The following is a 24,319-nucleotide window of genomic DNA, read 5'->3' as shown; positions in this document are numbered from 1 at the left end:
GGGATTTTTTTCCCCTCAAAATAACCTCTTAGACAGCCATTGTAGCAAAATACTTGCAAGTCTCCTGTGCCTTCCTAAGGCAACACTTTCATGCATAGAATATAATTTTTGGACTCAGTATCTATCTGCCTTTTTATTCACTTCAATCATATGTGCAAATCTGTATCGGCATGTGCAAATGAAAATGCTGAGGGCTCAGTCACGGCACCTACTTAATAAATATGTCCAATCAAGCTTTCTAAAGATAATTTTGTAAGTTCAGAATTTCTGATGCAAATTATTCCCACAAGACATTACTGTGCCTTGGAAGAAAGACAAATGCCAGAATGTATAATTCACTTGAAATTTCATCTGGTATATGCTTCCACAAGATTATTTACCTTTTATAAGGAAAAATGTTAGCAGGCAAAAATATAGTGATTCTGGGAAACTCCTGGGTTCCTGCAGCCTTTGGGAACCAGTTTAACTCCCTGGCTGTCATTACTGGTTATTAATGAGGAAGTCTTCTCTGGGCTTGTTATGCTGTTAATTGGGGTTTTCCAACTGGAATGATAGTCAGCAGTTGACAATTTCTTTTGTCAACTGTCTAATGAGAGCAACAGATTTCAAAATTGGTGTTAGTCTCTTGCTTTGGGTCCTCACTGCAAGTTTAACAAAATCTGTCCGAAGCAATCATAGCACAACTACACACCTGTGGTAGTTCTATCTGAACAACAATAAAAAATGTTACATGCGATTACAGAGCTGCTGCACAAATTTATTTCAACCATATAGCTCAAACAGAAAATATTTAAATGCACCCTGAAAACTTTAAGCGGATCTCAGTACAGTTTTTGCAATACTCCTCAGGTTCTCCCAGAAGAAATTCCTGCTCATTCCACCTATTGACTTTGGGCTGACTATGGAAATATTCTGGGAAAACCTGAGTTCCGCACCTTCTGGAATTATCCTCTGTCCACACAATTCACACACAATTTATTAGCTGCTGGACTTGGCTGTGTGGAGAAGAGCATGTAGGCATTGCTGGTGGTAGGGCCGAGCAGGTCTAATAAGGCTGCTCCAGCTTGCTGGACGTGAGGAATGGCCAAGGCTGGAGCATGTCTTCAAACTCCCTATACCTCTGCTGTGCTTACAGGAAACTTTGTTGTAGTGTCTTTTGCTGTATTTGTTCTTGTTTGATATTTCTTTTGTCCTTCCTTCACTATATTCAGTCCTCTTACCTATGGGGTTTTTTTTGTTTATCCTCTTGCTGGATGATCTAGTCACCCAACCTCTAGGGAAGAATATTGTTCCATTTGAAGCTGAAGCAGCTGCCTAGACAAGAGCTACAGAGGACTGTTCATGTTTGTTTTGGTACTGTGGTGAAATGCCCCTACTTTACATATTGCCATACTTTGTGGTTTGACTGGGCGGGGAGTTTTTTTGTGTGATTTCTCCTTCAACCTGCCATTGGGAAGCACCCCCTGAAAACACTGCAAGACTACTAAGACTATTGGTAAAACAGGCAGAAAATTCTACTAAATTTTCTAATATTTAAAGTATTTGAAATTGTTGCCCTGGCTGCCTCCATCTGAGTTCTGATGAAGGTAAGTTACCTCAAGCAAGGTAACTCTGATTTGGACCTTTCCTGACTGATGGGGCTGGACTGGGCTGAAATGGGATTCTGGGCAATGGGAGGGTGGGGGGAGCACTGTGGGACTGGGAAAGGACAGTGGGTTCCTTTAGGGCCTTAGCACTTTGTAACTGACAATTTTCTGCACCTTTGGCTTTCATGTCTGCCAAGAGTCACTTTGAGCAACGTGCTGGACACCCACCTACATCTGAGCTGACTTGCTGATGTAACAACCAGACCTTCCCACCTGTACTCACTCATAGTTGTAAAAGAATAGAAACATACAAGTGGATTATTGTCTGTATATCCCCTTGTAAGCATAACACAAACATGGCAAGGGGGTATCTTCTCTGAGTCTCTTCAATGCACACACAGCTGTTTTGCCAAGTGGATGGGATGTCTTCTTGAGTATTGGGTCTAAGTCAAACAACTTCACATGAAGAGTCACACCTGCTTCCAAACTGAGCAGAACCATGGGGCTAAACAGCCCCTTTACATTTCAGGTATTTGGGGTTTTTATCCACTTGGTCTTAGTGAAACAGGTTTTACCCAAGTTCATATCTACAGAATGACTTGAAATAAAGGTGTTTCTTAGCAGTGGTATCACCTCTCCTGCAGAGTAACTCAGCCATAGCATATTTTCATTTGATGAGCACTGGGGACCTTCTTTGAGGCTGTGGTTTAAGTCATCTCTTGACAGACACCTCCTAGAAACGTAGACTCTGTAAGGAGTACGTGGCCCTCCTCGACCTGTCCTGGACCTTGGTGTCCTGACTTACTGGCAGTCTTCAAGGATATCAGTCAATCTAGCCATGCCTGATACTTTGAGAAACTCTTCAATGTCACTTGCTTCATTCTTGATCCATTTTGTTTATTGCTCTTATAAAACTGTTTGGTTTTTTTTCTTTCCAGTATGAACTACCTTCATACAAGAGTATCTTGGGCTTTGATGTACCACACCTAACAGTACCATCAAAAAGGTTTCACAGGGAAATCTAAATCACCACTTTTCACAGTAGTTTGGCTTTACTGACTTCAAGGGTTCAGATGATGCCTAGAGATTGCTCAGTGCCATCCTTATTCCTCTGAGGAAGTCCAACAGTTATTCTGCAAGGAAGTCAAATAGATCACTTTGCTTAAATATCTTGTCTGGATCTAAGATGCCCTGTGTCTATTTACTTTGTTGCTTTACCTTTATCCTGTGGGAGTCCTAAAAATTGAGCTTCTCTTTAAAAGAATCCTGCAAAAACAATTAAAGTAATTAAAATTATCTGGGTTTGTTTCAGGAAACCTGTTTTCCTTCTCTGCATGGCCCATATAAGAGCTGTGATCTGAGTTCCAGCTCAGCATGTTGCAGGATGGAGTGTTACTGTCTCAGGCACAAATTCCTTCTGTCCAACAACATGCTCAAGTAGAAAGCATTTAATATCTTTTCTGATTTAAATGGCGATACCTCCAACTGTCTCATGATGAAAGTAAAACTGATGTCAACACCAAACTGTGGCTTTGCTGAATGCTGTCTGTCTCAATTTCTGCTGCCATTAAATGAGAAGACAGACAAGAAATTTAAAATAATTTGATATGTTTAATAGATTATATTGATGTCTCAAATTTTCAAATGATGGATGTTTGTCAGTCATCAGTACCCTCATCAGCAGTCAGTAGGTAAATCAAAATCTCCTCAGCTGCAAAAATACATAGATTTTCACTGTAATTCAAAACATCTTGAACAGTATTTGAAGGAAAGGAAAAGCAGGAACAGATTTTAAAATAAAAAGTATGTTTTTCTGTTTCAGTTTAGGAAAAAAACAGGACAAATTAAACAGCACATGGCTCATATTTCAATCTCAATTAATTTGCCAATCAAACTCAACTGCTGTCTTTCTATTATCATTTTAAGATGCATAATTTTGAAGTTTAGGAATAAAAAAGAACTAATTTTCTCAGTGTCTCTTTGAATAATGCAAGTTTTATGACAGACTAAACCAAATTGCTTAAAACCAGAAAGGGTATTCCCCATCTGCACCTTGCAGTTCTGCTCATATTAACTTTGTCTGCTCTTATCCCTTTCTATGTCAGCCTAAATCAGTCCAGAAGCAACATCCTTGGAAGGATGCACTTCTGGATCCAAGGTCTGGATGCAGCTGCAAGCTTATCAACAGGAAACAGCTATGGTTTCAGTTTGATAGAGTGGTGTACTCATGTTACCTGTGTTTCCTATTGACAGAAATGTGATTTGTTATGTATTTCTGACATAAAAAGATGTATTTAGAGGTTGAAACACAATAAAATTAAATCAGTTACAAATCTCCCTTTAGTCTTTGTTGTGAAGATGGGATTATTCCTATTATTCTTACGTTACTATCACAAAGCTTTTATAATAAGAAGATGAGCAAAATAGTTTCAACAGGTGTCTTAACAAACATTACTTAAACAAGAGCAAATTACAGTCTCAAATCTCTAGCTTATTTTAGGTGCATATAATAGTTCAGAGACTCTCTCTACAAAAATATTTAGGGTCATCTTAAATCTGGGGAAAATTTTCTCATCTACACCTTCCTGTCATTGGCCTTACTGACAGCTTTTTTTTTCCTCCCCCAGTCCTACAGCATTCAACTCTAAAAATTGTTCTGTGCAACTCAGGACCTCCCTGTAGCTCTGACTGGAGCACTGCCAATGTACTCGGAGCTTCTGCACTCTTTGAACTTCTGGTGGCCCACAGTTGCCTCTCCAGGCATCCTGGATAAATCTAAAATGGTTAGTTGGGCTAATGCTTGCTGGACATATGCAGACCAATTGCAGGAGCCCAGCTGATCTGCATATTCACAACAAATTTGACAGGTCTGAACATCTGTGAGATTTTTGTGGCTAATCTTTTTGGCCGTGTCTCTTTGGCTGCTGATATGTTGGCTGGGCTGCGTACAGACGTGGGCCTCAGACCTGACATGCGCAGAGCTGTCACTACCCTCGTTGCAACAAAAAAAGAGTAAGAACATGGGGATAGATATCCCTTTGGCAGTGATAATAAATGACTAAAAATAAAAGATGGGGGCTCACCAACTCTTTCCCCAGCCCTCAGGATTCTGGAAGGGCAGAGTCTGGCACTGCAGACAGTGAGCTCATCATATAAAATGATGTTTTCTTGCTGCTTCAGGGTGAACTGGAGAGCATCTGAAAGGCTTAGCTGTTGACACTGAGATGTTTTCCCATGTTTTTCTGTTCTGGAGAGTCTGGAAAATCAGTCTTTCCTCAAACATCCGATCTCTCAGACTCGCTTGATTACTTTTTTAGGAGTTTTACACAATCCAACCTCCAAGATTTACAGATCAATCAGGTACATATAAGAGTCATAGCCACTTGAATTTGACGAAGAGCACTAAAAATGCCGTTATTTTTATAGAAGCAACAGAAAAAGTGCCCACAGTTTTCAACATTATAGACCACCGCTGTTCTGAAATATTTCCTCAGAAAAGTAGTATTACACATACAAACAGGTTTTTAAATTCTCAACATACCCTTACCACACTGAATGATCTTAAAACCACATTGCCTTTGTTTTAATAGAAGTCACTACAGAAATCACTGTTAGGAAAAAACCTCTAACACACAACAAAGCTAGTTGCTCAAACATCAATTCATTGAAAATTTACCACAAAGAACAAATTATTTATTTAATCAGCTCTGCTTTTCTTTAGTAGTACCTAAAGCCAGATGACTATACTTGCTCATGGTAACTTAGCAGGTTGGGGTAACTTTCCTTTTTGAAACTGGGTCATGGATCACCTGACTCATTTCTGAAATCTTAATAGAGGAAATCTGCACGAAGGCTTACTGAAAGGAAACTGTTTTACATATAAACCTACTCCTAGGACAGCTTTTGTCTTCTCATATAAGCCTGTGCCTCAGCAGCTGCAGGTGACTTGCCATCCCCCTGCTGTGGCACTCACTAGGCAACAATGCTTTTACAGCTGGTGCAGTCTGATTGTCATTGGGATTTTGTACCTGAGGCAAGACTGACTTGGTCATGTAGCTTATAAGCCCACATAGGGCTTTGAGGGTGTTACATTGGTCATTTAAGAGAATTACTAAATTAAAATTCCACTGCTCAATTTGAAAAATCCCCTGTGCCAGCAGCTTTCTAATTCGTTCAGGCACTTTGGCAGAAAAAAATCTGCTAAAAGTAGCTGGCATAAATGAAGGAGGGTATCAGAGCAGGCTGCAAAACATCACCTGCTACAGCAGGGTGGGATTTTTCATATTTAAAAATACATGAATATGCCAATGTGTCTCATTGCTATTCTGATATGCCCCAGCATTTAAGTGAGTTTCAGCTATGAAATGCAAATGATGATAGTGATTTTCTGGTTATTTAAGTACCAAAAACTTTGCAGTGATATTCCAAGCACCTAAGCCTGGAATATCACTGATATTCCTAACTGAGACCTGAGCATAGTCTCAATGTGTGCCCGATACTCTTTGTCATCAGTGCCATGCACAGCATATGTAATATTGCAAGTATATAACGGCTTCATCCTGAGACAGACTGAGCATGTTCATCTCTCTGTATCTGCTGAAAGGCAAACATGGTCCTGCTGCACCAGAAGAACTTGTATTCTCTTGCATTGAGTTTTATATTAACCTATTTCAGTTGCTTTTAAGTGCAGTGGTGTGGTCATACAGCTATGCAGCCTTATAAAAAAATAAAAGCGGTCTCCATTTAAGAGAATAAAGGTTGGGAATGCCAGCTTTGTTAATTAATTGAAGTTAATTATGAGGAACATTTACGATTTAAAAGTGCTAATTCAAAGAATGGTAAGTGACATCCACATAGCAGATAGTGTGTTGTTACAGATGAAGCATTAGAATAGGATTTGGGCTATCTGAATGCCATCACCTTTTCTTTTATACTGAATTACTGCATGGCCTGGGACCAGTCTGAGCCTCTCAGCATTTGTTTGTGTTGATCTTGATTGGGAATACTACTGTAATGAATAAAATACAGACAAATACATAGCTTTTTGCAAAAATTGAAAAGAGTATTATCATTAAAAGGACACAACACAAATATCCAGGTTTCAGGATAAATTGGAAATTCGGTGCTCCTCTAGCCACACCATCTGCTCAGGCCTACAGGCAGAGCTTGACTGGTGTAGTATCTAGAGATAAAACAATTTGCAGCACAGAGGAATAAAAGTATCTCTGCAGCGGACAGATTAAGCTGGTTGTTTTTTTTTTGCATTCTAATCTGTTAATCATGCACAGGGCTTAAGTATAGCTCAAGGCACACCAGACCTTGAATCATTTAATTTTGTGCTATTTATTGAACTGGATTTAATTTGAAGATATGCTGCTACCTGCTGCTCACCAGTTCTTAAAAAAAATAAATGTCTATAATGAGATTTCTGCCATGAATCAGGGACTGTGTGTTTAAAATGGGTCACAGGGCTGGCTCTTCCAGGCTCCTGTGGCAGCAGCTGCACTTACAACAGTCATGCAGGCTAACTTTTGCAGGATTCACTTGAGGGGCAAATCTGGGGGCACTCCATTTAAAGTACCTACCATCCTTGTTTTTTTATTTTTCATTTGCTCAAAGCAACTGCAGGCAGCACAGAAAGCAGAGAGTAAAAAATTAAAAGAGTGAGTAATGTATGGAAGTGAGGGAATGGAGTAGTAAGTCTGAGCTCAGCCAAGAGGAAGCTGGTGGCTGTGCAAGCCCAGGAGAGAGTCCACAACAATTCCTGGGGAGAAGGGGACAGGCCCCACTTCCAGAAGGTGAAAAGGGCTGAGATGCTGAGAATGCATAAATGTGGCCTAGCACCCATAATGCTCGTAATTGCTGACAGCATTACAGCAAATCCCAGAGGGAAAGAAACGACCAAACATGTAGATATGCTTTGGGATGAGATGGAAAACCAACTAAATAATGGAGACCCTAAAAGTGTGCTGAAACAAAGCATCTGTTAATTTCAAAATTTTTACTTTTATAGTTTCTGGGCTGTGAGCTCCTCCTGCAATGCTTTTACCAGCAAAGATTTTCTTGAGTTTTTTTTTCCTCACTGTATATGAGTGATTTTAGAGTTGAGAGCACCAAACATCAGAAGATTCACTGGACAAACCTGGAGACACTGTGCTTGTTCAGGGCAGGATCAGATAGTCTGGAGGCATTGCAAGATATGGGACAGTGTACTTCAAAGTGACTGCTGATGTTTTGCACAGAAGTGCCCATTTATAAGACTTACTCCTGGTTCACATCGGTTATGCTGTGACATCTGCTTCTGCTCCTTAACTCATCTCACACATGGGATTTGGAAATGCCGACTGCTCCTTCAGTGATTGTTGGCTGTCGTGAACATGGCATGTTCCTTTGGCTCAGAACTTGAGGAAATATTTCTGTGAGGAACTAAAAAATTAAGCAAGACTATCCTAAAATATTAAAGTAAATACACCTGTTAGATCGTCTACTTTCTTGTCACATAAGCCAATTTGCTTCATTTAGCACAGTAAAATATACAGGTATTACCTTCCATGATTACCTGATTTGAAACTGGATAGCAAAATGGAGAATCAGATCCCTTGTGAACTGACTATATTAGGAAAGCAATAACAAGGTTGAATATAAAATTGCCAATGCCAACCTACGGCATCCATCTTTCTCTCTCTACCTGTTTTGGAGTCAGACAAGGAGTAGTTTCAATAGTCAACAAGAATGCTGATGTTTGGTTTTCCTTCTCTTTCTGTTTTCAATTTTCTCTCAGTCATTTTTCTGGCTTGGTTTACAAAATTTATTTCCTTAGTAAATGTACATTTTTAATATATGAATTGGAAAGGAATGCTGACCACCAGAAGGAAAACTGTGTTGAGGAGGTGAATGCATACCTCACCTTGCAGCCCAGAGAGGGCTATAGCTCTTGAGCATGGTAGGTGGGTTTGATGGGGTGGGGGAATCAGGTAAACAAATTCTTTATTCATTGTCACTGTAATCCCAAATAGTTACCTTGGGTTTACTCATAAAGTCCTCAGGGCTGCAAGTGCTAAAAAGAGAAAGGGCATATAAAGCAATACAAACTCTCCTTCTTTTGAGTAGCCATTTAATCCAAGACAGCTGCCATGGATATCCACCTGTTCAAGACACTTGCTGGTGCTTAGCAGTGTTTTGGAGATATGATAAAGGTTATTTCTAGGGTTTTTTTCCAAGTTCATTAAAAGTATGGAGGACATTTTAAGGGTGTTTTTTTGGGGAGGGAATTATGGCCATCATATGTCAAGGTGTTCCTGGAAGACCTAGCCAACTGCATTAAAACACAAACCTAAAGAATACTGAAACCCAAATCCTATGGTGATTACAAAGGGTATTACATTTCCTCTGTAATGCAGTCAACCTATGGGCAGTTAGATGCTGTATCTGACAGCAGTCAGAGAGGAGCGCTTTCTTTTCCTCACACCTCTGTATTTCTTCACACCCTACCAGCCCACTTTAACCTCAGACTCATAAATGGATTGGAGATGACTACACTTACTCCTTTGAGTTAATCTATTCCCAGAAGCTAGTGGCAGAATGAGGCTTTCAGGCAAATAAGGTGATCTTTTCCAAGTTGCTTCTTTGGCCATCACAATCTCCTCAGAAACATGCCATTTTTGTTGCAGGCCTCCATCTTTCCCTTTTCCTATGTCAGCTGCATGTTTGGTCTAACTGGTCTAACTGGTCTACTCTGGCCTCCAATCGGGAGGCCTGGAGACACACCATCTACAACGCTGCTGTTTCCTTTGAGAAAGCACGCAGGATCACTCTCGAGGAGAAAAGACAGCACAGAAAGAATCGTGTCTTGCAGAATATACCACCTAAGGAGTCTTTCTGCTGTGCCTTTTGCAATCGGACATGTCTATCTCGTATTGGCCTCATCAGCCACCAGCGCGCTTGTAACAAATGTGGTTAGAGCCCTCCTAAATCTTCGTTCGCGAAGCCCAGCCATGATGCAGGTTTATTCCCCCCAGCCCAAGGCACTTTATATTCCTTAGTGGCTTGGACATCAGTTCGGCATCTGTTGCTCTGGTCACAAAAGGATAACAAAAATTATTATTCAGTAATTGGCTAACTCTCAGAAAATAAAAACTTGTTTATTCTGTTCACAAGAGTCAGTTTCAGAAGCTGATCTCTTCTTGAAAATGGCCAATGGCACACAGATCAATATCTTAACAAAGCTAGGGTTGTCTGTAACCGGACAGACCCTTCAGTAAGTTTTGTTTTGCTTTCCTGAAAATCACTTAATGAACCTCTGCATGTCCTATCTTGTCAAAATTAGCATTTTTTCACCCAGATGAGTAAATTAAGTGACAGTATCACTGACCCATCATGACTATCCTGTTTTCATTTCAAATTCTGTGAATGACTGGACACGCAGCTAGTTTGGGTACATGCCCTGAGGGGCAGCCTTTTACTGCTCCGCTTTTACATGTTGGCACTTGGCCTGGGCTTCACAGAATTACAGAATGGTTGAGACTGAAGGGACCTCTGGAAGTCTTCTAGTCCAAGAGCCACTTCATCTTCTAACTTGCTTTTATACATCTATGTTGGAAGCATTTACAACTGAGCAGATCACCCTGTCTATCGTCCTCAGTCACTGGACAGAAAGTGGCAACCTCAAGGTGCAGTTTGTTTAATCTAGCACTAGTAACAGGTTTCAAATGGGATGAGTCATGCCCAGAAACATCTGTTGCTCTCAGTTGACTACAAAGAGAGCCCAATGCCAAAGCAGAAGTCTGCACTGGGAATGTCAAATCTGAGCAGATTTATCCTCACCTCTCATCTTTGTATTCATCTTTTAAACTCTCCTGACACAGCTCTATTATACGCTCTTTGTTGTCTCCTGGCTTACTGCTGAACTTGAAAATCTCACCCATAAGGACTGGGTTGAATCTGCATTACCCTGTCTGAACTAGTTCACGTTTTATAAGTGTTTTGAAAACGCAACTAAGTGATGATGGCAGACTTTTCCCATGCATCTTCAAATCCAGTGTTTGCTTACTGGGAGTCCTTAAAGAAATCAAAAGGGCCTCTGTGTATTGTCCATATACAGCACAGGCCAAGAAATCTCTTGGGGGGCAAAGTGGAAATGGGATCCTATCACACTTCAGGTATATCTATTCCTACTTACACTCATAAGTTAGGCATACCTTCAGTAATTTACTTGCCTCTTCCAGCCAAGTCACTTTTTTCTGACTGATGAAGAACAGAGTGCAGTGCTTCTTCCTTTCTCATCACCCTTTAAATAAGAGCAATCTGTTTCAATTTGTATGTCCTTGAAAGAACTTAATTTGCTAAATACACTGAGCAATATCTCCATCCCAGATGCAGCTTGTGCACTTAACCTGAATAATTGCTCTCTGGCAAGAGAGAGCGTATTTCCTGTTCATGTGAGGAAGTGTCCAGTATTTTTAACTGTAAGTGTCCCACTGGGTTCATACCCTTACTCTGGAGGATGCAAGATTCTCTTCCTGCCCTCAGGCAGGCTCTCTCTGACTCCTGCCTACACAGAGAGCAGATCCAATATGAGAGATCCATGTCTGGGCCTGTGCAGCGTGGGCCGGGCTACTGCTGGTTTGTGCTGGAGACCCACTTTCAGTAAAGCAAAGCACTCCTCAGCCGCTCCCTGCTTCTCCCTCGCCCCTGCTTTTGTGTTGTTGTAGCATTAACTTTATTGTGTTTTGTACACAAGAATTCAATTTCTGCATTTGTTTAAATGACCAACTCCGGTTTTTTTCATTAGAACTTTTTCAAGTTTTGAGTACCTGGAAAAAGTTGTATTTACCCTCAGGTATCAAATCATTATATTTCTCAGTGGTGAGCTTCCTTATCTTAGTTCTATGATTCTCAGAAAGTGCCCCAATTTATTGCCATCTGCTTCTTGGTCAACAACTTCATTGCATTGCTGACTAATTTTCTTGATTTTCTTGCTCTTTGTTACCAACACTTTTCCTCTTATTTTTTTCTTTTGTGTGTTGACATTTCATGTTTTATCTAGCCACTATTAGGCTGGCTTCTCTCCTAGTTTGACTTGCTTAGAAGGTAACGCTTCTTTCACAGCTTCTAGCACAACTTCCTTTCAGAAAGTAGCAGGACAGAGTCTAATTTAAGCATGTGTGACTTAATACATAGGTGCGAATTAGTGGATGTTTGTTATATTGGTCTCCTCTGAAGTCAGGCCACCTGAGCTATTGCCAGCTCCTGCTGAAAGTATTTACCAAGCCATGTGACAGTTGCTACATGACCAGATGAAAAGTAATACAAATTAAGAAACTAGCAAGTAGATACAGAAAACAAACAAACAGTAACAGAGCGACCACAATCTTTATTGGCTGGCTGTGTTCCGGGTGATTCCCAAAGTCCTCTCCTTATTTTGTTCAGGCAAGAGCTGCCAGAACATGTCTGCAGCTGGCTGGAGTCACGAGCTGATTCCCTTGACAAGCTGTATGCCCTGGCACTATCCCCCAAGCTACAGCTTGCTGTTTACAGCAAAGCTTTTCTGATGAATTTCTTTGGCACACTGGCAATTCAGCTGAATATAAACACACTTCTGGAGACATCCTGTATCCCACAGTCATGACACTTAAGTTCTAAACACAGTCCTAATTTATGACTCCTCAGTTTGTGAAACACCATTTTAGATAACATTAGCTTGTGATCTGCCACGGGTCTTTGGAGAGCCCGGGCTGGTCACCTGGCCTGCCCTCTGTTAGTGTCAGCTTACCAATAGACAGGTCAATTACCTCGTGCAAATGTCTCCCTTATGACAAAGAGCTTAATTAGGACTTGAATTTATGAGACTCTGGGCACATAAAGTTTCTATATTGCAGGCCTCAACAGCTACTTATTTTACGACCGTTCCAATGCGAACAAGAAATATAGCTCATAAGTAGCTTTAGACAACGAGTAACTATGATAAGCTGGGGAGTCCTCTGAGTGTAGCTTGTAGGTTCCTGTTTTTGCTGACAGAAAGATGACAAGTTTGAAGGGGCTTGTGAATTTGGAAGTGACAAAATGAGGTGCTCTTCCTTAAAAGGATTAGAGTGTCATCCCAGTGAAGCAGAACTAAGCCCAATGAAATTACCCAGGTGTGCCAGCCTCAGAAGGAAATTCATGCACATGCAACCAGGCAGGGCAGGAATGACTTGTCTTCAGACATGTTAAGTACTCGTATGCCTTATGGGACCTATAGGAGTACAAGTTACTAATGTATACCTGATCATAAGAACAACCTGCAATATACTCTGGAACCTGCAAACCTTTTACAGCTTTTCTGCTGTTCATGGCAGAGAAAAAGTTGTTTCAAAATTCTCAGGATACATCATGGCAAACAATGGCAATGCCAGCCAGCTTACAACCTTTCTCTGAAACCTTGCAGAACTAAACATTCGCTCCCCCAAAGCCCTTAATTCTCAGAAGTCCTCCACCCATAAGCATGCTAAGACAGAAACTGAGTAAGTGAATTTTTATTATATAAAAATAATCACAGCTAGAAAAATTTTGCACAAAAAATAGCAGAAAAAAAGTACAGATTAACTTTGACAGAAGCTCATCCATATCCAACTCCTTTTCTGTGATTTCCAGATGGCATCCATATTATCACTTGTTATGGAAGTCATGTTGATGGTGTCCTAAATCTGTCTTTCAATTGTCTTGCTGTGCTTGATGCTGATGTGGGCTTGTCCTACTTAGAATTCTTGACGTTGTGAGAAGTGTCTTCTCTGAGGATTTTCTAGGAGCATTTACTTTGGAATAAGTCAACCTTTTTTAATAGACACCCTAGAGGTTTTCCATGTCCCCTCACCAAAAAGCTATGAAATCTGCACTGAAAGCATGTATTTCTGAGAGAGATGTTCTTAATTTATGAAGGTGGTTTGTTGCTTAGATATACACTGTTCGTTGTCTAGATAGATAAGTGAAACTATTTTCTTCTTATTCTTCCTGTAATACTTCTCTGTGCTTTCAGGTGTTTTGGAATGCATATAGCAATATATTTTGAGTCCTTTACTTGAAGAAGAAATGTCTTTTGCACTGAGTAATATATCTTTTACAGATATGGGCATTCATAATAATGAAGATAATCCAAAGAAATCCAGCTCCTCGCTATAGTCACCCTCTTCATGGCTAGGAGTGCAGAAATAATACTGCAGTTAGGGTGAGGTGTGTCATACTTCTAATTTTGGAAAAGTGAGCAGTGGCAAGTGCCAAGCTCTGTGAGTACAGCTTGTGTCCAAGCTAGGAAGTCCTAGCAGCAATTAAACTGCCACACAGAGCTCACTACCTTAGTCCATAAGGAGGCAGTCCATAAGTGGAATGGAATTATGGATGTCATCTCTATGAAGATGCACTTTAGTGTTGTACTTCTGGGCTCCTTAGTGCAGCCGCAGGTCTAGACATACCTGCATGAGCTAGATGTAGAAACCTATTTGAACCAGACAGGTTCAGGTTACTCACTCAGGTTCAGAGTCATGGTAAAATGTCTATTTTGTCTCTGGACTTGGATCCCCAAAGCAGTGTAGCTCCATTCATGCTACATGCTAAGGGTTGGACTTCATGATCTTGGAGGTCTTTTCCAACCTGGTTGATCCTATGATTCTATGATTCTAAGTAAGACATGCAAGAAACCAACCTGTATGTCCCTGCACCTGCAGCACTCCTGTGTCAGACCAGTAGAAAGTGGCAAGCAGACTATGCACCTTTCAGCCACTGCTGGTGGCAGGCTTAGCTGCTCGGTACAGAACTCAGGATATTTTTTGGGAACTGCTTGTCTCTTCAGTTCTTTTGCATTCATGAAGCTTGCTTCAGTCTTCTGCTGCTGCTTCCTGTTAAGCTGTTTTGCTATTGCTGTTATTCTCCCCGCTTTATCGGTAGTTCTCTCATGTTTTTACCTATTTTGCTTTTCACAGCTGCTGTTTTGAAACTGAAGCAGCTCTTCACATGCTGAAACATGTCTTTATGCTGAAACATTGAGTGTTTCTGTCTTTTACTGGTGGGCTAATGAAGAGGTGTCTGTTGGTCCTCTCCATTTCAGTGAGATTCCAGTGACATGCCAGTGTTACGACTATGTTTGGCAGCCAATAGGGAATGTATATTTGACAGTCATTGTTAGATTTTCCAGAAATGGCTTTCTGCAGCACACTCTGGACAGTTTCAAGGCATTTTACATGCAAGTAGAGTAAGTAGAGCTCTATGAACCAATTAGTCACAGAGCAAAATCTGGTTTAATCATTCACCATTTTGATTAGACTCAGAACCAGTCCAAATATGCACAAGATTTTAATATAATTGTAATTTTGCATTAAAATTGCTACCTAGGCACTATATGTCATCTATAAAGGCCTCAAGGAACACATGCTGTAGCAAGCTATCAAAAGAACCTTCACCTTTACTGTTTTTAAAATAAGTTTTCAATACCATATGTTTGCTTTTTATTTTTTCTGGTCTACAAATAAGCTTCAGTAGTTCTTTCACTGAGTTGTTCTCCCTGAGTCAATGCTTGCTCTGCTTCCAACATCACTGAGACAGCACTGCCAGATTTCTGTCATGAAAATTCTGGAAGTTAACAACAGTGATTTTTGATGTATAATTTGTTCAGACTGGACCACCTGCTAATAGTAATTTTAAGGATATTAAAAGTTCTCTTTTTACCAGACATTTTGCCAGTTTCTCACCTTAATTTCACATTTTCATTTCAATTTTCATTACTGGTGTGATCTACAGGACTTTTCAGGACCTGGCTTTCTTACATGCTTTGCAAAAGGCCACTGCATTCTTCAGATTAAGTTGATTTCTTGTTGAGGCCACCTTGGCTCCCAGTATTTTTTTAAGCAGTGAGACTTGTTTTATGCAATGGGAAATCCTCTGAGCATGGAGGTGGCATTACATCTTCCCTAGCCACAGAGCTACCTGGGGTTTATCACTTGGGAATGACCTGCTAAAAAAACATTATTATCCATTCCCAAATCCTTCCTCCTTGATTGTGTCTTTTTTGGGAATGCTCTGAAAAGTCATGGTGGGCGAATTCTGGTTAGTCTCATAACTCTCATGGAAAATTGTATAAGTAACCACATAAACAATCCTCCCCTGCTGCTCCCCAAATGTACATACTTGTGGTATCTCAGTCATAGATCAGCTGGATTTTGCTGGGTTTAGCTGGGACATGGTTAATTTGCTTCAGAGCAGCTAGTTTGGGGCTGTGTTTTGGATTTGTGCTGAAAACAGTGTTGATTACTCGTGGATGTTTTCATTATCACTGAGCAGTGCTTACACAGAGCCAAGGCCTCTTCTGCCTTGCCCCCCACGCTGCCAGCGAGGAGTATGAGAGTGCACAAGGAGTTGGGAGGGAACAGAGCCAGAACAGCTCACCCCAGCTGACCACTGGGATATCCCATACTATATGAAGTCATGCTCAGCATATAAAGCTGGGGTAAGAAGAAGAAAAGGGGATTCTTTGCAGTGACAGTGTTTGTCATCCTGAGTCACTGCTATGTGTGGTGGACTCCAGTTTTCCTGAAGGTGGCTGAACACCTGCCTGATGATAGGAAGCAGTGAATGAATTCCTTGTTTTGCTTTGCTTGCATGTGTGGACTTTGCTTTACTTATTAAACTGTCTTCATCTCAACCCACGAGTTTTCTCACTTTATTCTCTTCCAGTTCCACCACGGGAAAGTGAGTGAGCTGCTAAGTGGAGATTAGCTGCTGGGTAGAGTTAAATCGTGACATAGATGAAGATTCCTAGTTCTCTGATCACCTAGATAAAAGGGCTAGTGAAACCTTAATAATTTATAGTTTATGCTAGCTTAGCATCTCCAGAGGGATGTATTTGCTAAATTCAGCAAAATGTGTAAGCCAGCTGTATTGCAAGGCATAAAGCAAATGCTAATTTTCCTGTAAAACTGCGGTCATGATCTAATGGAAACAGTGTTTTTTCTATAGTGATGTTCACAAGCTGTGGGACTAAACTGCATGCAGGCACAATTTCATCCCCACTGAGGCAAAAGGTTTGTGCAATATGTAAGTGTGGGATTTGAAACAGATTATTTGATTTTAAAAGGAAAACTCATGAAGGATCTTAGTCTCCAGCACAGTTCTTTGTACAAAAAAGAAAGTACAGAGTTCTGCTTTCTTGACCATACAGAGAATCAAACAAATTGATACAGTTTTCATCACCAAACTCCTTCTCACCAAGCACCCCACAAATATCGTTTCTCAGGGTTGTATGGCTAAGTCTGCTTAGACTGCTCTGAGGTCTGCCTACCTTTTTCACCACCTGGACTATCTCTCATCCTTCTGAAGGTCACTGGATCAAAACAGTTCTTAGAATGCCCATGGTAATTACTGAGAAACTTTTGAGCAGCTGTCATTTTTCTTTTAGACAAAGATATTACCAGTGTTTTGGGTAGAAAGTTGTCTTAATCTCTGCTACCAGCACAGATAAAGGAACTTGCAGTTTTCTTGCAATTATCTCAAATGAAAAATGAAGGTTGCTTCTAATTATTTCAACCTGTTTTAATCCAGTTTGTAATCATATTAAATTACCAGGTTTCCTGCAATTTAGCCTATTATATATCAATTACATAATTTACTCTATGTTCAATAGAAATCTGCAACTCAAGGATAAGCCAAATTAACTCTCTTGTACTTAATTTTTTCTTGAATGGCATCCTTACACTGTTTCTTCTCTGCCTGGAAACCGGATTCAGTCCCAACTGCCGCCACTGGAGCCCCAGCTACACACTGTAATTCCATTACTCAGCTGAATAGAAAGAAATGCCCTTAACAACACTAATGTTGTCACAGCTCAGAATGGGAAAGCTCTCTGGTCTAATAGACAAAGCATTGCTCATTCCAGTGTAACACCTGAAATTATTTCAGATTTGCTGATTACTTGTACATCCAGGAGGTAGAAACAGCTTCCCTTAAGCATAATGCCTGGAAAGAATTGAGAACTATGTAGGCTTTTCTGGAGAGGTAGAAAGAGATGTTTTCCAAAAAGCACCCCTTGGAAACTTCTGAGGGCTGTTCAAGTAAACAGAACTGGGTATTATTTCATTCCCCTTTGCATGGTTGCAGATGACTGCAGAAGGTAGAAGGCAGTAGAAAATCAGGACCAGGTGACTGAGGTGTGTTTGGGTACTAGCACCACTGCTGCTTATTTGTTTCAAATAGGACAAGGAGTGCTCACTAGTACCATAATATCAAATCCTAGCTCTTTTATTGATTCATATTAGATTCTTCAATGCAGACAGGTCCAGGAGCGAACACATGCTTTTCATTTCTGACTGGGCAGTCTACTGTAACAGTGGCCAAGGACTTGACATCAGTGTGTCAGCTAACGTGAACTGTGAGGATCACAGAGCTATGGAATTTACAGGAGTTAAGGATCTCTCTGGAGCTCTTTTGTTCCCAGGTGAATGACTGGATGTTTTTTTCGTGCACGCCCTGGCATGCTGTGCTGCAGTTCTAGCAGAGAAAGTATAACTTATAATGACATGGAAAAAGCCTAGTGAATGTGGAACAGTGCTAGAAGATAGGAAGGGGTCAGTCATGGATAGAGGTTATAATGGGTACAGAATCATAGGATGGCTGATGTTTGAAGGTACTTCGGCAGGTCAGCTGGTCCAACCCTGCTGCTCAAGCAGGGCCACCAAGAGGTAGTTTGCCAGGACCATGCCTGAATGACTTCTGAAGATCTCAAAGGATGGAGACTCCACCACCTCCCTGGGCAGACTGTGCCAATGGCTTGGTTGCCTTCACGGTAAAAAAGTGTTTCCTGGTGTTCAGAAGTAACCTCATGTGTTTCGGTTTGTCCCTGTTGCTTCTGGTCCTGGGCACTACTAAGCGGAGCCTGTCTCCATCTTCTTTCCTCCCTCCATCAGGTACTTACCCACATTGCTAAAATCCCCCTGAAACTTCTCCAGGCTAATCAGTCCAGCTACCTCAGCTTTTCTTCATAGGAGAAATGCTCCTGTCCCTTGATCATCTTTGTGGCCCTTTGCTGGACTCTCTCCAGTGTGTCCATACTTTGCTCATACTGGGGAGCCCAGCACTGGACCCAGCACACCAGGTGCTGGGTAGAGGGGAAGGATTGCCCCCCCAAACCTGCTGGTAACACTCCTCCTAATGCAGCCCAGGACACCCATTAACCTTTTCATGGCAAGGACACATTGGTGGCTCATGTTCAACTTGGTACCCACCAGGACTCCCAGGGCTTATTCTGCAAAGCTGTTTTCTAGCTGGGCAGCCCCCAGCCTGTACTGGTGCCTGAGGTTGTTCCCCCCCTTCACACTAGCTGAATTTTAGGAGGTTCCTGTTATCCCATTTCTCTGGCTTGTTGAGGTCCCTCTGGATGGCATCATGTATTTTTACTTGGAAGGGGTACAATAAAAGAAGAAAGCACCTTCTTTTTTTTTTTTTTTTTTTTTTTTTTTCAAAAAAAATAAAGCAGCATATGGTAAAACTGTCTAAGGAAGTTTAATGGTGGGAAAAATGAAGAAAGTGGAATCGGAACATAAATGGCTGTAATAAGCTCCACAAGCTGAAACACTCACTAGCATTTGTGAAGGTCAAGCTCACTTCCCATGGAGGATTAAAAGAATGGTTTCTCAGCTTAATTTGCAAACAGGTAAGAAAACTTGCAGCCAGGGCAACTCTATTCACCCTTTGCAACTATATTACTGAAGGAAGACGTACTATATCCAATTAAAAAGTCAGAGTAAAGCACTATTATTTCAGCAAAGAGGAGAAGATCCAGTTTCACTAAGCTACAGCCTGACTGTTGAAATGCAACTATTCAGTAACACTAGAGATCATAGAATCATAGAATATCCTGAGTTGGAAGGGATCCACAAGGATCATCAAAATCCAACTTCTGGCCCTGCAGAGGATGGCCCCAAGAATCACACCATGTACTTAAGAGCATTGTCCAAACACTTCTTCAACTCTGGCAGACAATTCCATGTTCTAGCAATTTGCTGTTCATGGTGAGATAGTGATAGCTGAGATACAACCTATGACTGGGTCTTCCACGAAACCAAACAGCACAAGGTATTACAGCTCTACCCCTACTGCCCTCATGGGATGGATCACACAGACTTAAGCTGAACCTCATACCAAATCTTTATTGGTCTTGCACACAGTTAACAATACTCTTCACTAAAGCCCTGAGATGTCTATTTAAACACACATTCACCTAACAGGAAGTGTGAAACATTATAAAAAGCAGACTTAACATCAGTTTCAGCAGTTTTTTAAATCTGTCCTACGTTATATTCAGTTGTGAAACTCCATCACATGAAGAATTGAGAGTGATGAGCTATAGTGCACTTCAAAAACTACTGTAGTAGAAAGTTATCAGATTACCTCCTTCCTGTTAAGGATGAAGACTAGGTACATCATCTTCCTGTTGCTTTTCAGAAGCAATTTTGTGTAAGTTCTGTTGTAAATTATGAGCTTATAGCCTCCTCTGGTATTCAGTCACCTGGATTAATTTTTGCATGATCATATAAAGGTAGGTCTTACTCTTTACTGATAGTTCAGCATATCAGTCTCATATATGCCAAAGCTGGTGTTAAGGGGAAGTTAAAGCTGCAACATTTTTATGATAAATAACAGTGTTCTGTAATCCCCTTCAGATAATTATTAAAAAATTCTTTCTATAGATACACCAAAAAAATTTTTAAAAAACTACCTTAAAATCTTAAGTACTTCTTTAAACATAGAGTTTTAAATATACTGTCCACCTGTTCTGTGGAATTTTCCCAATGCTTTGTTGATAACAGAGATGACTGATGAAAGTGATGGGAGACGTGACTGGTCTCATGCACGAAGCATGACCCTCCGGTAGCTTGCTTGTTTAATGGTCCCCTGCAGCTTGATGTGTTTCACCCCAAGCATTCCTTCTCCTACCTTAGAATCCTGCTCAACAAATTGACTCATCAATTGGGATTGAAAAGTGGGCGAGAGCTGCTCAGAGCAGTTTCTCTAAAGGACACACAGTTCGGAAACAGATTTGCATTGTAATTCCTCCTCCAACAAGCAACTAGATACAGGTGTTTATATGACATTACAAAAAGGAACACATCTCCCAAATATGACCTAAGACTATGAGCAAGGAAGACTTTAGTTGAAATACATGTAGTTCATAGCAGTGTGACCTGGAAGGACAGATGGTCAGGAAGAGACAGTTACCACATGAAAATCAAAGAATATAAAGTAAACTATTAAGCTTCTTAGCATTAAATCTTACTTCAAAAACAGTTTAAACCTACTTTTAGAGAAGGCCTTCATGTCTTCTCCCCGTCCAGTACTCCTTTCCCCAGCTGAAATCAAATACCAAGCCTTGCTACTGTAAACTGGTAAAACAAAAATAGAAATTAGGCTTATGATGAGGGGAAAAAAAGGAAAACATTTGTAGCATTAAAGCCTTTTATGAGTAAGGCAGCACAGATGTTATACATTTGTCTAAGCCCTTGTATCCTGTTTTGAGAACCAGCCACAGATTTCTGATTCACCAGTTACAGAGGGTGTAGTTTCACTGCCCGGGGGTTTTCAGTGCCTGGAAGTGTGGTTCTTCCCTCACTTCTTGACACCTCCAAAGGAAAGGTTCAATGAATTGATCAGGGTTAAAACTCCTGGCAAAAGAGAAACAAGACTGTTTTTGATCTGATTTGTTTCACTGTGTTGCTCACTGCACAGCTGAGGGTGTGGTGTGAGGGGAAATGGACTCGTAGGAGGCAGTCGGGAAGCAGGAAACCTTTCAGACAGTGCTGTTGTTAAAGCCCATGTTTCAAGATACTCAGCTTGTCACGAGGCAGCTGTTAAGATGTGGAATCTTTCTCATTGCAAAAATCTCTCTTGTTTTTATTTTTTTCTGATGGGATGCTGAAATAGGTGGCTGCCAGACTCCTTTCATCACAAAGAGCCCAGGTGACACACACATGCTCTTGTTGTGTTGCAAAGCCCGGAACTTCCTCTCTGAACTGAAATCAAAGTGGTAGCTGAGGTATGCTTAAATATATAGGAGTTGGGTGATAACCACAGTTACATTGTATAAAGAACACTTGAAGTCTTAGTATATAAAAATTTTGTTTAAATGCAACCACTGTATTCCAACTATTAATTACTGTTGGACAGACCATTTGAGAGTCTACTGACTGTGCAGACCTTCAGTTAACACCAAGGACAACAAAGTATGGCTCAAAACACTGGCTACATCAACTGAAAAATAAAAAAAAAAGACTGCTGCTAATCTAAAGTAGAAAACACAGACAACATGAAGAGAAGATTTAGGAACACCAGTAAAGTTTTATAGATTTTTCCTTTGAATGCTTTTCCAGTTAAGTCTTTTTAAGAAAGGCCCTGGAGCAGAGCCCCTCTGACCTCATGTTCATGCTGAGCATCCTGCCTGCAGGTGCAGAGGCTACCACTTGCAGTTCTGCATCTCAACCCTAAGGTAAGATGTAGCCTACCTGGGTAAAAACCTATTAGTGTTTCTTAATATGCCATAACTTATAAGAATGTCAATGTTATTTTATACTAACCACTATATTTTTACATAATTATTCACATTATATTGGTACACTAGGTATATTTTAGCTTCAAAACGGCACTTCTGAGGCCTTCTTCCTACCACACCTCCTGGTCTATTGGCTACTCCTTTCATTGTTCCAATATATTCCTTAATGGAGAAGAGGAATAAAAAAATTTGGTGGGGTGGATTACAGCCCAATCATCATCATGGCTAGGCTTATGTTGATGAGATCAAGCAGGACAAAGCCCAACAATGAAGGACAGGACAACTGCAGCAATGGAGAGATTGTTTCAGGAATTGGTCAATAATATAATTTCCCACCAACCTGGTTAGTTTCTTTCCAGAAGGAATCTCATGGCCAGGCTGTTGTCCTTGCAGCCCTATAAAATCACATGGAGGGACAGAAGCGTTTCAAGCTGCTTAGCAAAGGTTTGACATGGAACTGAGACAAACTGGTTTCCCACTGCACTCTTGACTGGATGCTCAGGTCCTGTGTGCTGAATATACACTAATGGTGGCTTATCCAGCTGTGCAAAAGCAGGAATTCAGCCAGGGAGGAACACACAAGCCCTTATTTGGATGGGTAATTGTCCTTTAAACATTATAGTCTTCAGTTGTGCCGGGGAGGTTTAGGTTGGACATAAGGAGGAATTTCTTCACGTAAGAATGGAATGGGTTACCCAGGGAGGTGGTGGAGTTGCCGTCTCTGGAGGTGTTTAAGGAAAAACTGGGCGTGCACCTAGTGCCTTGGTGGTGTTCGGTCATAGGTTGGACTCCATGATTTCAGAGGTCTTTTCCAATCTAATTGATTCTGTGATCTGTCAGTTATTGCCAATTACTGATCCCGAGTGATCCCGCCTCTGTAGGGACGTTTCGGAAGACAAGTGGCATTGCCGTGACAGGGGGATGCCGCAGCAGTGCGGCTGGATCGCCGGTGCCTCTTCAGGCGAGGGAGGGTCCCGCAGCGTCCCTCACACCGTTTCCCAGCACCGATCCGGAGGGTGCGGGCAGCGCCCACCCCTTCTCCCCTCACGGCGCTGCCCGCCACGCGCATGCCCCGCGCAGGGAAGCCTCGCGAGAAGAAGGAGGAGGCGGCGGTGGGTCCCTGTCGCCAACCGGAGGTGCCGCCCTTCTGTCCCCTCCGTATCCCTCCGTCCATCGCGGCCATGGCGGCACCGCCGGCCTCGCCCGGCCCCCGTGGCCGCTTCGAGCAGGAGCAGGACCGGGCCGTCCGCGCCCTGGTGCGCTGCGTGACCGGCCTGCCCGAGGAGGAGCTGGGCGGAGAGCGCTTCCAGGCGGCGCTCAATTTCGCCTGGTCCAACTTCAGGTCAGCGGGAGCACTGGAGGGTCCCTGTGCCTGCGGGGTGTCCGTGCGCCGTGTCTGGGGGAGCACCGGGGCGTTCGCGAGTGTCTGTCAAGCGGTCAGTGACTGATACTCCGTCACGTTCGAATCTCAGTCTTTTAGGGGTTTTCTCCTGCCCTGTAAAAAGTCGCCTTCCGGCGTTTTCACGTAGGCTTCCAAATTTTTGTTTGTTGGAGGGAGGTAAGCTATGGTTATACGTAGAGCAAGTAAAGAGGACTGCCAAATCGAGATAAAACTTCCAGCCAAGAATGGTGTGCTGCTTATGTGAGGCGTTATCAGTCTGCAGAAGAGAATGTGTTTGGTGTTTATTTGAGCTTGTCAGAAACGTGGTCTTTATTAACCTGTAATATATATTATCTCTTTCCCTTTAATTACACTGCCTCCTTAAGTGTCTTTACTCAAGTTTTACACACTGTCTTCAGTTATCACAGTTATTGTTTCAGTGTCTTCTGCCAACTTGAGTTGGACTCGATGATCCATGTGGGTCCCTTCCAACTCAGAATATTCTGCGAAATCTGTGAAACTTTTACATTATATATTTCTAATTACCCATACTGTTGCTAACTGCTGCCTCTTCGGAATCTTCTGTGCTTGTATAAGTTGATGCAGCAAATACCTAATCGGTGTAAAATCGATGCTGCTTTACATTTTTCAAGCTGATGAAGCCTGTTTTTGGGGGAGCAATAGCATAACTGCATTGCGTCTGCGAATCCTAACCACTAATAGGCTCAAATAAAACTGTTTTAATATGCAAATCTCACCTCTGTTTTGCTTACCCAGTTGCTTGTGTAG

At 41.5% G+C, this 24,319-nt stretch overlaps 1 protein-coding gene and 2 long non-coding RNA genes across 6 annotated transcripts in view; 1 reads left to right on the top strand and 2 right to left on the bottom strand.

The window, feature by feature from the left end:
• Positions 1-736: 736 nt before the first annotated feature.
• Positions 737-5,453, bottom strand: LOC120324760. Its single transcript, XR_005566293.1, has 2 exons — positions 2,805-5,453; positions 737-2,719 (listed from the first exon to the last, which is right to left on the bottom strand). It is a non-coding gene; the product is annotated as an uncharacterized LOC120324760 (long non-coding RNA).
• A 5,336-nt stretch (positions 5,454-10,789) lies between these two features.
• Positions 10,790-23,277, bottom strand: LOC120324759. 2 transcript variants are annotated; one of them, XR_005566291.1, is made up of 3 exons: positions 22,490-23,275; positions 20,903-20,986; positions 10,790-10,872 (listed from the first exon to the last, which is right to left on the bottom strand). It is a non-coding gene; the product is annotated as an uncharacterized LOC120324759 (long non-coding RNA). The 2 variants fall into 2 exon arrangements; XR_005566292.1 differs by lacking the exon at positions 10,790-10,872 and adding an exon at positions 20,264-20,788 and having other exon boundaries at positions 22,490-23,277.
• The window catches only part of TUBGCP5 (tubulin gamma complex associated protein 5), a 24,674-nt gene continuing 23,556 nt past the window's right edge, over positions 23,202-24,319 (top strand). For all 3 annotated transcript variants that reach the window (XM_039388844.1, XM_027726375.2, XM_027726374.2), the window contains exon 1: positions 23,202-23,491. In XM_039388844.1, coding sequence (XP_039244778.1) covers positions 23,217-23,491 — 275 coding nt within the window. In that variant the 5' untranslated portion in view covers positions 23,202-23,216. The remainder of the gene's footprint in view (positions 23,492-24,319) is intronic.

The sequence above is a fragment of the Pipra filicauda genome, unplaced genomic scaffold (genome assembly GCF_003945595.2).
Source record: "Pipra filicauda isolate LSUMZ 115617 unplaced genomic scaffold, ASM394559v2 scaffold68_size4259465_pilon, whole genome shotgun sequence".
Taxonomy (NCBI): domain Eukaryota; kingdom Metazoa; phylum Chordata; class Aves; order Passeriformes; family Pipridae; genus Pipra; species Pipra filicauda.
Note: the sequence above shows the minus strand (reverse complement) of the source record. Positions and strands in the feature narration are given on the sequence as shown.